This window comes from Lithobates pipiens, unplaced genomic scaffold (genome assembly GCF_037356315.1).
Source record: "Lithobates pipiens isolate NorthernLeopardFrog02 unplaced genomic scaffold, aLitPip1_a1.2 Scaffold_18, whole genome shotgun sequence".
NCBI classification, from domain to species: Eukaryota; Metazoa; Chordata; class Amphibia; order Anura; family Ranidae; genus Lithobates; species Lithobates pipiens.
In genome coordinates, this window is record NW_027507758.1 from 573,772,809 (window position 1) to 573,787,453 (window position 14,645).

At 39.2% G+C, this 14,645-nt stretch overlaps 1 protein-coding gene across 1 annotated transcript in view; it reads left to right on the plus strand.

Moving 5' to 3' along the window:
• Window positions 1-420: 420 nt before the first annotated feature.
• Window positions 421-14,645, plus strand: part of LOC143990296 (serotriflin-like) — a 39,371-nt gene continuing 25,146 nt past the window's right edge. Inside the window, exons 1-4 of the mRNA XM_077490355.1 lie at window positions 421-501; window positions 1,856-1,919; window positions 3,502-3,558; window positions 10,709-10,840. Coding sequence (XP_077346481.1) covers window positions 1,863-1,919; window positions 3,502-3,558; window positions 10,709-10,840 — 246 coding nt within the window. The 5' untranslated portion in view covers window positions 421-501; window positions 1,856-1,862. The remainder of the gene's footprint in view (window positions 502-1,855; window positions 1,920-3,501; window positions 3,559-10,708; window positions 10,841-14,645) is intronic.

Genomic DNA, 14,645 nt, shown 5'->3' on the forward strand with positions numbered 1-14,645 from the left:
CCAGCCTCACCAAATCGCACAGGAATAAGCTCTCTGCCCTTTTGTATCTATTACATCGTTCTTGGAGAAAAAAACAAAAACAAAACATGCGTACACGTGTGTGTTCCATGCAGGTGAAAAGTCACAAAGCCTTACCTTGTCACATACTATACCTATTTTACACTCGAAAAGTTGTAATTAGTATTACTTAATCACAACAAGAAAATATACACAATAAACATTCCACCGAAATGATGTCTACAGGGAGTCATGCATTTTTTGTAACATGGTGAGGAAACATACTGTGTTCCAGGTGTTTTATCAGTTCATGTTGTTACATTGTGTCTCAAAGACAAAAAAAAACAAAAAAAAAAAAACGAAAAAGCAAACAGGAAGTTGAGAAGGAAGTGTTCCTTGAACTGCCTTATATATACAGGCATACTGGTACAGATAGCCAACATTACCTGGAGGGCTCACTCCTATACAAACCATTGCGGAACCAGCAACCACCTCTGAAACAAGGTAATATAACAGAAAATAACAAGCTCATTAGTAGGATATGGTTAGTAATCATGTACTGGCAAATTAATATCAATTGCATTTTTGAATGAGAATTAACTTCCTCTGGTGGTTATCTAAATGACAGACAGAAGAGTTAGCATCTTTTCTGAACAACTGTACCGGACAAGAAAAAATTGGATAAGCTACCTCAATCACTTGTCATTTTCTTTTAAAAGCCTACTAGTACGATTGGAGGCCAATAAGTTCTTAAGTCACCATGATCTAGATGTACTAGGGTTTTGAAATTGTGCAGGTTTATAGGTGGATATCTTAGTAATATGCATGCCAATCTTTGTTTTTGTAGATCATGGTGAATTATAATTAGAGCCAAGAGAAATGGAGTAGGTGTCGTGGCTGGGCAAAGTTGAATACTGAGCCATGATTAATGGATGAATGTTGCACCTTAGCCTTTTTGGGGGTGGGTGATGAAGTATGTTTCCACGTTTTACTCATTTCTTTAGTCTCAAGATCATATAGACATACCCAGCTTTCATCCATGGTCCATACACAGATGACATATCTTCATGGTTATTTGGGCCGATTTCCCTTAAGGAACCTAATCACAGCTCGGTATTCAACTTTTTCTGGCATGACACCTACTTCATTTCTCTTGGCTTGAACTATAATTTACCATGACCTGTAAAGGTTTATAGGTGAATATCTTAGTAATATGCATGCCAATTTTTTTTTTTTTAGGTCGTGGTGAATTATAGTTCGAGCCAAGACAAATGGAGTAAGTTTCATCCCGGAGAAAGTTGAATACCATACCGAGCCGTGATTAGGTTCCTTAAGGGAAATCTGCCCAAATAATCCACAAAGATGAGTCAGCTGTGTATAGACCATGGATATAAGCTGGGTATAGCTATAGGATCCTGAGACTAAAGAATGTAGTAAAACATGGAAACACGCTTCATCACCCACCTCCAAAAAGGCTCAGGTGCGACATTCATCCATTAATCATGGCTCAGTATTCAACTTTGTCAGGCATGACAACTACTCCATTTCTCTTGGCTCTAATTTTAATTCACCATGACCTACAAAAACAAAGATTGACATGCATATTATTAAGATATCCACCTATAAAGCTGCAAAATTTCAGATCCCTAGCACATCTAGATCATGGTGAGGGTATAAACTTATTGGTCTCCTCTCGTAGAGCATTGATAATACATTTACAGGTAGATAAGGTAGGTAAGGCAAAACTAGATCATTTATCTGTATTACTGTTTAACAGAGCATGTATATGTAATATAATAACAGTAATATTGATGATGATGAGGATAATTTAACTAACTGATATCACTTTCTTTTACAGAAAGAAAATGTTGCCACTTATTTTTATGTGTTTCTTGGAGCTCCTGAATCACCCAGTAGTACTCGTATGTATAAAAATTCAAAATGATGTCCCACTTTAAAACCAAAAGTGTTCTGTCAGGTTGAGGTGGACCTTGCTTTGTACACTGGTGCACAGTCATGTTGGAACAGGAACGATCCATCTCCAAAATGTTCCCACAAAGTTGGGAGCATGAAATTGTTCAAAATGTCTTGGTATGCTGATGCCTTAAGTGTTCTCTTTACCGGAACTAAGGGGCCAAACCCAACCCCTGAAAAACAACCCCACACAATGATCCTCCCTCTATCAAATAATTTGGACCAGTGCACAAAGCCTACTCTTCTCCTCTCTTCCCCACATCTCTCCTTTGTTCTTTGCCCCGTGCTATTTTCCACTACTCTCTTCTCCTTCCTGCCCTTCTTCTCTAGTCTTCTCTCCTCTCCTCTTCTCTCCTACTTACACCTCTTCTTTTTTCACTTCTCTCCTCCTGACTTCCCTTTATCCTCCTGATTGGTTAATTGATTAACTCATTCAAAGTTTATCTAATGCCAAAAGTTTTTGGTGTTGCTTTACTGAAGACAGTAAATCCAGAATATAGTAAATGAGGTAAAGCTTCAGTTTATAATGAATATCCAATCACGTGCAAGGAAAATAAAAATAAAAACTGAATCTTTCCTTGCACAGGATTGGATGATGGAAGTCGGACGAGTATCCCTTCATATACCAAGCTCTTGCAATGTGTGCAGTCTATTTGCCTTTAGCAAAACAACCCCATTATTTTAGTGCTTAGAGTGTAGAAGAGTTAGAACCCATTTCAGGCTACTGATCTGTCTTTTTTCCTTCTGGGGAAAGCCACCTTCTTTATTTGTCCCGGTGACCACTGTCAGCAAGACATATATTACCGGGAAAGCCTTATTTTAATAAGATTACAGCTCACTTCCTATAGTGTCTCCTGGACAGGTAGTGAAATGAACATAATAATAGGAGACAGCAGATAAAATAAATAAAACCAGAAAGTGGTGCTTGCAATTGCCTACTCTACCCAAAACTTAAAATAAAAGGTTGTGGCTAGAGATACACTTTAGCTTATATTGAGTATATTGAAACAACTAAACCTCCACAAAAAGTCCAGAGTTCCTGGTACTAACAAAACTCAAAAATTATTAATCAATCTACCTCTGAAGATGCTGTCAGTAACCAAGCAGCCTGTCCATTAGAATGGGAAATCCCCATTCTTCGCCCGCTTTTCTGTGTGAAAACAAAGAGAAGAAGCACATGTCCTACATACAGGCTTGGTGGAAACCAAAGTCAGGACATCTGCAAAGGAAGACACAATTGAAACCATTCAGCCCCCAGAGATTAGGGTGACTGCTGATTTATGAATGCTAAAGAGAAAAAAAGAGCCACAACTGAGCAAAAAGTAAAACTGGTCCTAAGATATGATTTGAATATGGAATAAATGTTTCACTTCAGAGGACCTTCTGCTGTGTTATGGCTATTTTCACTTTGTATTGGACTAGCTTGTGAAGGAGTCTTTGCTGTGCCGTGGGGTTCCTGTTCTTGATAGGACAGAGGGGTTAATATGGTCATGTTTTGTTGCCTGATTTATTACTATTTTTTATTTCTAGGGTAACCCAAATATCGACAAGGTTGTAGGGCCGTATTCTGAAAATTCCCCATTTGAGGTAAGTAATTTGTCTTAAAGTGATTGTAAACCCACACCTTGTAAAACTGAAATGAAAGACAAAATATTTGTTCCCAGAAAAAAATTAATATCAAAAGATAATAATTAATAGACATGCGTGATTTGTTTTGTTATGAATGAAAATTCTGACAAAATATGCATGATTTGGAGTTTTGAATGTATCTGAAACTCCGAATCACAATAGTAAAAAATTTCAACGAATACAAAATAAATTATAAAAAAATTAAATCATTTAATTCGGATGACATGATGCGAAAGCTTGGGACTTTTGTTAATGTTTGAAGCATCTGAAATAACATAACAACTGATCTGAATCGATTTGGATCCATTTTTTTTTTTATTCTAGTGAGTGTAGCATGAAACTTCTAAGCCCTTGTACACACGATCGGACATTCCAACAGAAAATGTCCGATCGGACCGCGTTGCCAGATAATCCGACTGTGTGTGGGCTCCATCAGACTTTTTCCGTCGGAATATCCGACGGACAAAGTTTTGGAGCTGGGCTTTAAAACTTTCAAACAACATGATCCGATCGGACTTTGTACGATTGTGTGTAGAGAATTCCAATTGGACAAAGTGCCACGCATGCTCAGATCAAATTCCTAGACCAAAGCTATTTGCTATTAGCCTGAACGTAGTCCCGTCGTAACAAAATAGCGTCATCACGTTATGTACGATCGGATTTTCCGTCAACTTTGTCCGACCGTGTGTATGCAACACAAGTTTCGGACAAAATCGGTCGGACAAAATCCAACGGATTTTGTTGTCGGAATGTCCGACCGTGTGTAAAAGGGCTAATAAGATTCTTTTTGTGTTGGGGTTGAACTTGAACTCATTTAATTTCTATGTGCGTGGCCCAACAAGCAAAGGCAGTTGGAAATAAGGAAATTAATTCAATGTAATAACATAACAAACAAATGCGCATTAATTCAAATCAATTTGTTTTATTCAGATGAGAGCGATGTGACTACTTTTTGCATTGATATTTTTCATTATTATACATATGAAATAGTGAAATAAGATGATTCCTATGTATTGTGTTTGGGTTGGATGGAGGTGGATCCATCAGAATCTCTGAATCATAACATAGTGAATGAATCCAGCATTTATTTTGTTCCATTCATTACTTTCGGATGCACACAACTCCAGTCGATATCATCCAATGAGCTCATTCCATTTCTTTTTCTGGGTTAGACGATTAGTGATGACCCATAAGTAATCAATGGAAATAATTAAATAACATGTTAAAATAAATATAGCCAATCCTCCGAACATATCATATATCATTCCAAAAAGGAATCATTCTAACATAATGATTATGATAAAAACAAAAAGATTTACTTAACGGATGAAACCGTAATGAAAAATGTTTCTGTTGTTCACATCTCTAATAATTAATAATAATAACAAATAAAAATCTCCAAACAGTGGAACTGAGCCACCAAATTGTGATCAGGTACAACATGAATAGCTATTAGTAAAAAAAAGTCCAAATGGTGAACATAAACAAATAATCATCAGTCAAATAACAGCTGGGTTATCCAGTATACCCAAAGAAGTCCTCCAGTGGTAAGTATGGAGTGTGAGAACATTAACCAGACATCAACTAAGAAGTATCAGCATTTAAACGGGGGCAATACACCCAAAGTGTTTTCAGATGCTTCTCCACGGTGATATCCCTCTACGAAAACTATGCACTCACCAGAAGATGAACCAAGATAAGCCTTGTACTGCTGTTAAAGTGGAAGTAAACCCTCCTATCGTTTTCAGCCAAGGAAGCTGCCATCTTGGCCTCTGTTTAATCTTCAACTGTCATGATGCTGCACATGTGATCAGTTTTGAACCAGCCATTGGAAGGTTTGACAGTTTGGTTAAGATCACAACCAATAGGAGTGTTACATTTCTGGCACGTGCCGGAAAGGTAACGGTTTTATGGATGGGTTTACTTCCACTTTAAGCGGTATGGTGAATATGAAGTCCGCTGTGTTGGTTCCGCGATCACTTCCAGTGGGATATACACTATTTAAAGAAGTTCACCAATGGGAGCCAAAGTTTTATGGCCATTTTTATGCATGTGTGCATGTACCTTTCTTTTATTCAATAAATACTACACCATATGAGCACTACTTTGGTTCCTGTTCGTGAGCTTCTTTACCCGTGTTATAGCCCACTGGAAGTGATCGCGGAACAATCACAGCGGACTTCATATTCACCATACCGCTTAACAGCAGTACAAGGCTCACCTAGTTTCACCTTCTGCTTTGGGTGTATTGCCCTCTGTTTTCAATGCCTATACTTGGTTGATGTCTGGTGAGTGTTTTGACCCTCCATACTTACCCCTGGAGGAGTTCTTTGGGTATACTGGATAACACAACTGTTATCTGACTGATGATTATTTGTTTACCGTATGTTCACCATTTGGACTTTTTTTTACTAATAGCTATTCATGTTGTACCTTTGATCACAATTTGGTGGCTCAGTTCCACTGTTTGGATATTTTTATTTGCTTAGGTACTAAATGTACCACTTATTAGCACTGCACATACTTTATTCCATAATGTCTTTTGAAGGTTGTATAGGTGCCTTTTTTTTCGTGCCAGCTGCCGTACACATGTTTTTTATCTAGCGCTTACTGTATTTTGGATTTTTTCTAATAATTAATATGCCAAAGCCCATTCCACCTAAACCCTGGCCTTCTTCTAATTACTTTACTGTGGCTGGCAGAGAAGGCTGCACTACCACTTAAAATGTATGTAAATCCCAATAACAGGCTTCTCTTATTTTCTCCATTTTGGTTTGGTAAATTTACCATTAAAATCATTTTGGTATATCTGTTTGCTATGCGCAAAATAAACTTGAAGATCATGTCAGACATTCAGAGCTGTCCCGTGTTTTGTGCACATTTCCTGTGTTTTCTCAAGGAGAACAATTTGCCACAGGAATGTAATTAGAACTAGAAGAGCAATTAGAACTAGAAGGTTTTTTTTTCATATTGGGACTACAGAATAATTATTGTGCGTATGCTGAAGATAGGAGAAATCTATTACCATTTTTCATACACTAGGCTCCCTTAAGCCTTGATTCACACTGGTGCGGCTTTGAAATCATGCTTCTTCAGTGCGATTTCAAAGCCACACATCAGTGCGATTTGCATTGCCGATTTCATTGTAGCTTGCAACTTCATTTAACAGAAGTCTATGCAAGCCGCAATGAAATCGTTAAAAAGTAGTGCAGGAACCTATTTATAAGGGATGCACTGATATTATTCTATTTATGTGTATGAGTACCGATACCTTTTTGTTATATATGTTAAAGGTGTAAAAACATTAACAAACAAAGCAAATACAAAGTTTTAATTATTTATAGTTTATAAAACAGAAGTGAACAAAAAAAAAAACAACAGAAAAATAATAATTAAATGGAGAAGGAAAATAAGGAGTTAATAAGGCTGGTTAGAGTAAATTAAGGGTTAATAAGGGGTTAAACAGAGGAACAATTTAATAAAGAAATGTTTTTTTTACTTGACAGGTTGCTTTAAACTGACTTCATATGCAGATCAAAGTCAGCCCTTTGATCTGTAAATAAATAAACTGAAGGATAGATACAAAGAAATAATGTTTCTTCTTAACTTTCTGTTTCAGCAGCTGAGCAATGTTGTTGATAAACATTGCCCAGTTGTTGCTTTTTTGTTTTTGACAGCTCCAACTGCCAGGACTTCATTTACACTTCAGCTACCAGCAGGGAAACCCCACTGACAGCTAAATGAGTCATCCTTTGTTAAGGAAGCAACTGACCCATTCCTTAACCACTGAAAAATGCCAGCTTTTTTTTTTTTCACATTTCAGCTGTCAGTGGGGGAATCCCGCTGACAGCTGAAAGAACTGAGCCTAAAAGTATTGGTTTCAGGTTTTGAGCATTTGCACCAGTACAAATACTTAGTATCAGCACCAATTCTGATACCAGTATTGCTATCGGCGCAATCCTACCTTTTATTATTATTATTATAATACAGGATTTATGTAGCGCCAATAGTTTATACAGCGATTTACAATATAAAGGGGGATAGTACAATTACAATATAGTTCAATGCAGAATGATTAGGAGGGCCCTGCTCATGGAGCTTACAATCTAAAGGGAGGTGGAGGTGGTATGAAAGGTAAGAACTGTAGGGGATGATCTGATGAAGGTGACTCAGGTACAGTTCTTAGGTGGAGTTGGAGTAGGCTTCCCTGAATAAGTGAGTTTTCAAGGATCGCCTAAAGGCGGACAGGGTAGGAGATGACTGGACATACTGGGGCAGGGAGTTCCAGATGATGAGAGAAGTTCTGGAGAAGTGCTGGAGGTGAGCATGGGAGGAGGTAACAAGGGAGCTAAAGAGCAGGAGGTCCTGGGAGGGGCGGAGAGGACAGTTTGGGTGATATCTGTAGATGAGGTGGGTGATGTACAATAGCTGGGGCCCATATTGTGAATGGCCTTATATGTTGTGGTTAGTATTTTTAATTTTATACAGTGGGGTAGGGGAAGCCAGTGACGAGATTGACAGACATGACATAAGTCGTGGCGATATGAACGGTTCCATTGCCAGCAATGGGGGTGTGACTTGTCATGCAATTTGTAACTGTCAAACTGCATGACAACCAGTGTGAACAGGGGCTTGGAGTGCATCTAACACCATTTTTTCAGTTTTGGATAAAATAGGGAAGCACTGCAGCCTTTTATTGGGTTATGGGTCCTAGCTGGGACGATTCACCCTCTCAAATTTATTGGTGACCATTCGAGACTGAAAGTAGGAAAAATACAAAATGCTGGGTTGTCACCAGGACAGTAATTAAAGAATAAAAGTGCAGCGCTAAAGGTTATGTATAGTTAAAACATAAGTAAAAATAATTGCCAATTGAACACCAATAACAAAAATAATATGATGTGAGGTGCACCAAATGTGACAAGTGCTTGAAATCTTAAGGCTCAACCACACATTTAGCAATTATACATTCATATATGAAATACTACAATCAACATGTGCAAAATATTACAATCAACATGTGCAAAAAAAATGCCAAAAAGTAAATTAAATTAAAAGTTCAATTTTGGGTATTGAAAATAGTACACCAAATATTAAAAGTTCACATTAAATGTGTTGATAGATGAAAAGAAAAAAGGTCAAAAGGTCCAAATAGACTCCAATTCTGATTCCAAAACGATCAAATAATAGTGCGTGAATAGTGAATAAAACCGCCACCAATGTTAGCTGAGGCTCACCAGATTGAATGGACTCAATAAGGCATATGCCACTTGAGTCGTTCAGGCTTGTAGGTGATCTTACATCGATGGTTTGAAACGAATCAGCCAGTAGAGAGAAACAGGGTAGGGATATTAATTAAATAGTAATTAAAGAATAAAAGCGCAGCACCAAACGTTATGTATAGTTAAAACACAAATAAGTAAAAATAATTGGCAATTTAACACCAATAACAAAAATAATATGATGTGAGGTACATAAAATGTGACAAGTGCTTGAAATCTTAAGGCTCAACCACACATTTAGCAATTATACATTCATATATGAAATACTACAATCAACATGTGCAAAATAATACAATCGACACGTGCAAAATATTAAAAATGGCAAAAAGTTAAAAGTTCCATTTTAGGAATTGAAAATAATACAGTAAATATTAAAAATTTAAAATAATACACTAAATATTAAAAGTCCACGTGTTAAATGTGCTGATAGATGAAAAGAAAAAAGGTCAAAAGGTCCAAATGGACTCCAATTCTGATTCCAAAACGATCAAATAATAGTGCGTGAATAGTGAATAAAACCACCACCAATGTTAGCTGAGGCTCACCAGATTGAATGGACTCAATAAGGCATACTGAGTCGTTCAGGCTTGTAGGTGATCTTATACCAATGGTTTGAAATGAATCAGCCAGTAGAGAGAAACAGGGTAGGGAGATACGCCTCCAAGGAACCACAAATTGGATATACTCAAGAGGTGCAAATCGTGATGTAGAGGCACACATAGAAGGTCAAAGGAAATAAAAATTCACATAGTGTGAATCCATTTAAAAGGACATTTAATATAAAACTATAAGAATTATGCCACGTACACACGGTCGGAATTCCGGCCAGAAAAAGACAGATGAGAGCTTTTCATCGGAAAATGCGTCCCTGTGTATGCTCCTTTGGAATTTAGCTGTCCGAATTTCCACCAGGCAAAAATTGATAGCATGTTCTCAATTTTCCCGACGGAAAAATTTTCTATCTGTAATTCCGATCGTGTGTATGTATGCAATTCCGACACTCCAAAAAATCACGCATGCTCAGATTCAACTACGAGACAGAAGCAAATGGCTACTGGCTATTGAACTTCCTTTTTCTAGTCACGTCGTACGTGTTGTACGTCACCGCGTTCTAAACTATCGGAATTTGGTGTGACCGTGTGTAGGCAAGACAGCTTGAGCGGAATTCCGTCGGCAAAACCATCAGAGCTTCTTCCGACGAGAATCCTGATTGTGTGTTTGCGGCATAACAGTCACATTTGGGAAGAAATACAAGCAAAATCCAAAAAATTACGCAATGGGAGCAGTGGACATGACACGACACGTTTCATATGCTAAAATATTATCTGGGGTGTCACCAGAACAATAATAAAGGACACATCCTCCAATTAGGACACTTGTTTGGGTGACAACAGACCAACAAGAGTTTTTTCTTTACTTCATAGATATTTTCCTCACTTCCTATTTTGTCTCTGAGACGGTAAGTAAAGGATATGCTCCACAGGGGGTCACAGACAGCGATAAAAATTTAACAAGGGTTTTAACTGTTGTATTAAAAACACTAACAAAACTACAAATACATATTCTATACATACAATTTAACATGATTCAGTACTTAAGCAATATTTTTGCATAAACTTTTTCCCAGCAAATAATTTTTCGCTTGTCATTTAGATTTATTATTGACTTTTTAGTCAATAATGGGTGTTAATTACCAACGAAAATTTATTTGCAGAGATACTAAACAGCACAACAGATTGATATTGTATCAAGGTTTAATAAATCAGGCTTACTGTACGTAATCTCCATGTCATCCATGCATTTATTGTAACCTTGGCTGTTCACAGTTTTCAGACAACTCAGTGGCATTTTTGCCACCTAACGAGGAAGAATATACCAATGGAAAACACAATAAAACTGTAAAGAAAAGGTCAGCTGGAAGATCAGTGAATCTGCCTTCAGGTGCTGTGGAGGAATCGGTAAGTCAATTGTTTAATTGTGAAGGCAAATGGTTCCTATGGGAAGCCTAAAATGAATACAATGACCTGTGGACATTATTATAAAGACCTAGAGGCATCTGGACACATCTTTAGTTATTAGTTATCATTTGGAGTCAGAAAAGAAGATGTTTTAGTATATGGAGAGTATGGATGAGCCAAAATACCCTGGGTTCAGTTCAGGGAACTTCAGATACTGAACCCAACCCTACTGAAATCAATGGGAGCTTAAATTGATACTAAAGTTTTTTTTTTTTTAAATAACAATTTTTTGAATAAAAACATGTTACACTTACCTGCCCTTACCTGCTGGTTTTGCACAGAGCAGCACCAATCCTCCTCTTCTCAGGTTCCCCGCTGGCATTCCTGGCTCCTCCCCCTGCCAACATTCCTGGCTCCTCCCCACCAACATACCTTGCTCCTGAGCCTCACTCTGTTTGTCCATAAAACACAAAGGGGTCAATTTACTAAAACTGGAGCACACAGAATCTGGGGCAGCTCTGCATAGAAACCAATCAGCTTCCAGGTTTTATTGTCAAGGTTTAATTGAACAAGCTCAAGTTAGAAGCTGATTGGCTCCCATGCACATCTTCACAAAATACTGTGAGCTCTAGTTTTAGTAAATCTCCCCCAAAGAGCGGGGCTCGACCCCAACCCCGCTACTTCCTCACTGGCTGTGAGTGACAGTAGTGGGACCCGTTGGGCAAAGACACACCGTCTGTCTTTAAGCCAATGAGGAGGCAGAGTTGAATCAAGAACGGACACAGGTAAGTATTAGAAGGGGAGCTACACCCTGAAAGTTTTTTTTTTTTATCTTAATGCATAGAATGAAGGTAAAAACCCTTCAGTCTTTAGAATCACCTTAATCGGTCAAACAAAAGATATCCATTTTCTGGGCTAATAAGCAGGGGGTCGTCAAAAAATAGCACAGATGAGGGAGTGGGCACTGCCCTGGGCAACAATGGGCACCAATGCAAAAAATAATTATAAAAAAATAATTATTCCAAAAGCCAGCACAGCCACAGAGCTCTCCTGCACATGCCCCTGCCTTCTCCCATCCCCACCAGACACCCAGGCCCTTCTGCCTCACTCAAGTATAAGCCGAGGCGGGGCCTTTTCAGCATAACAAATGTGCTGAAAAACTCCGCTTATATGCAAATATATACGATACTTTATCATCAACTACCTGTGGCCTGCTTTCTATGTACTTTTATAGAGTGGTAGCATGCTAACACGTAAAGTGATTGTAAACAATCATCTTATAAAACAATCTATTCGTTTAAAATTGAAATGAAAGGCAAAACATTTTTGTATAGATATATATAAAAAAAAAACATTATACATACCTTTTTTCCCCTTTTTTATAATTGATTACGTTCCCTTGGTTCTCAGCTGCATAAGAGCTGGGGAGGAGAAGCAGCAGTACACTGACCTTCCCAGTGAATGAGGGCATATCAGAACAAGCTACAGAACTGAGCATGGTGCGTTCTCCTGCTTAGTGTGGTCAGTTTTTAATAGGAAAGCAGAGGGGCTGGCAGAAACACCAGGGATTTCACAAAAAGGAAGTAATACAAAGAGAATAGGATACTTTCTCATACAAGTACTTGGAACAGCAAGCACAATCAGGAATGAAGTGTTGGAGTAACAAACACTTTAAGTTACACAAGTGTGAGTAACCCTCAAACTTTAACCAGGTGTGCTAGTGGGGACCAAGTGGTTTGAGGAGGCATGGCAGAGAACAGAGGACCCATCAATACCAAGCGGCTCCTTCGGGGGTAGCGTTACATATAGTTTCATTATTAAAGTGTCATTAAACCCAGACTATAAAAAATGTTCATTACATGCTATACAGAGTGTTCGTACTCACTAAAGCATTTGTTTTGTGTAGAGTGAAATATACCCGATTGATCCTGCCTTCAGCTGTCCCTCCCATCTTCTCTGTGTCCCCAACTGCAGATTGAGATTGTGTAGACCAGCTGGTGTCTTCTACAGATCATGCACCAGTTTCAGTTACCTTCTAAGCTGTTCATTTTCTCCTTTTTCCTATCTGTGCAGCCCATGTGACTATATATGAGTCAACTCTCAGACTCTGGCTTCACCATATTAACCACTTGCCGACTGGGCACCTAAACACCCTTCCTGCCCAGGCCAATTTTCAGCTTTCTGTGCTGTCGCACTTTGAATGAGAATTGAGCGGTAATGTAACGCTGTACCCAAATTACATGTTTATCATTATCTTCACACAAATAGAGCTTTCTTTTGGTGGTATTTATTCACTGCTGGGTTTTTTTATTTTTTGCTAGAAAAATGAAAATGGACTGAAAATTTTTAAGAAAAAAAAAACAGTTTCATAGTAAATGTTCTCCTTCATTAATGTGCGCTGATGAGCCAGCACTAATGGGCACTGGTAGGCTGAACCGATGGGCACTGATAGGTGGCACTGAAGGGCACTGATAGGTGGCATTGATGGATGACACTGATGGGCACTGTTAGGTGACACTGATAGGCAGCACTGATCGTGGCACTGATGGGCATTGATTGGCAGCACTGGTGGGCATTGATAGGTGGCACTGGTGGGCAAAGGTAGGTGGCACTGATGGACACTGATAGGCGGCACCGATGGGCACTGATAGAGTGCACTGATAAGACTGCACTGATGGGCACTGATGAGGTGGCACTGATAGGTGGCATTGATAGGCAGCACTGATGGGTGACACTGATGGGCACTGTTAGATGACACTGATAGGCAGCACTGATCGGTGGCACTGATGAGGCACTGATGGGCATTGATTGGCAGCACTGGTGGGCATTGATAGGCAGCACTGGTGGGCAAAGTTAGGTGGCACTGATGGGCACTGATAGGCTGCACTGATGGGCACTGATAGAGTGCACTGATAAGGCCGCACTGGTGGGCACTGAAGGGCACGCATAGGCAACACTGATGGGCACTGTTAGGTGACACTGATAGGCAGAACTGATTGATGGCACTGATTATGAGGCACTGATGGGTATTGATTGGCAGCACTGGTGGGCATTGATAGGTGTCACTGGTGGGCATAGGTAGGTGGCACTGTGGGCACTGGTAGGTGGCACTGATGAGCACAGACAAGGCAGCTGCGGTTCTCTTTGTGAGGGACTGATTTTCCTCTGACAGAACCCGATGATTGGCTTTTTTTTCCCTTGTGCTGTCAGCTTGATCGGGGGAAGGGAAAAAAAAATATTAACTGATCTTCTGTTTACATCACGTGATTAGCTGTCATTGGCTGACAGCTGATCACGTGGTAAGGGGCCGAGATCGCGGAGCGCTCTGTGATCAACCGAGTCGCATTGACTCGGTGATCACAGAGCGCACCGCACGCACCTCGCAGGGACAAGCTGACAGCGCATGCTCAGGAGGATGTCTATTAATGGCCTCCCAGCAATTAAGGCTCGCGTTGTAGCCGTCATTCGGCTATAGGGCGAGCATACACATTTGATGTTCAATTAAGATTTTATTGGTTGAACTAGATGGACTTGTGTCTTTTTTCAGCCATACTAACCATGTAAAAATTTATTGGGAGCTCTAAAACAGTTATTTGATATTTAAAATCTAATTTGATATCCTCTCCTGAAACTGTTTTTTTTTTTGTCACGTGACTGGCACAGCACCAATCAGAGCTGGCTAGACACAGACTCATACTGTAGAGAGCATACATCAGCAGAGTAATAGAAGCCCCTCCCAAAGATCTTTCCCTGCTGATGTCATAGAACAGGAAAAGATCATGTGACCAGACAACAGCGCTGCAGG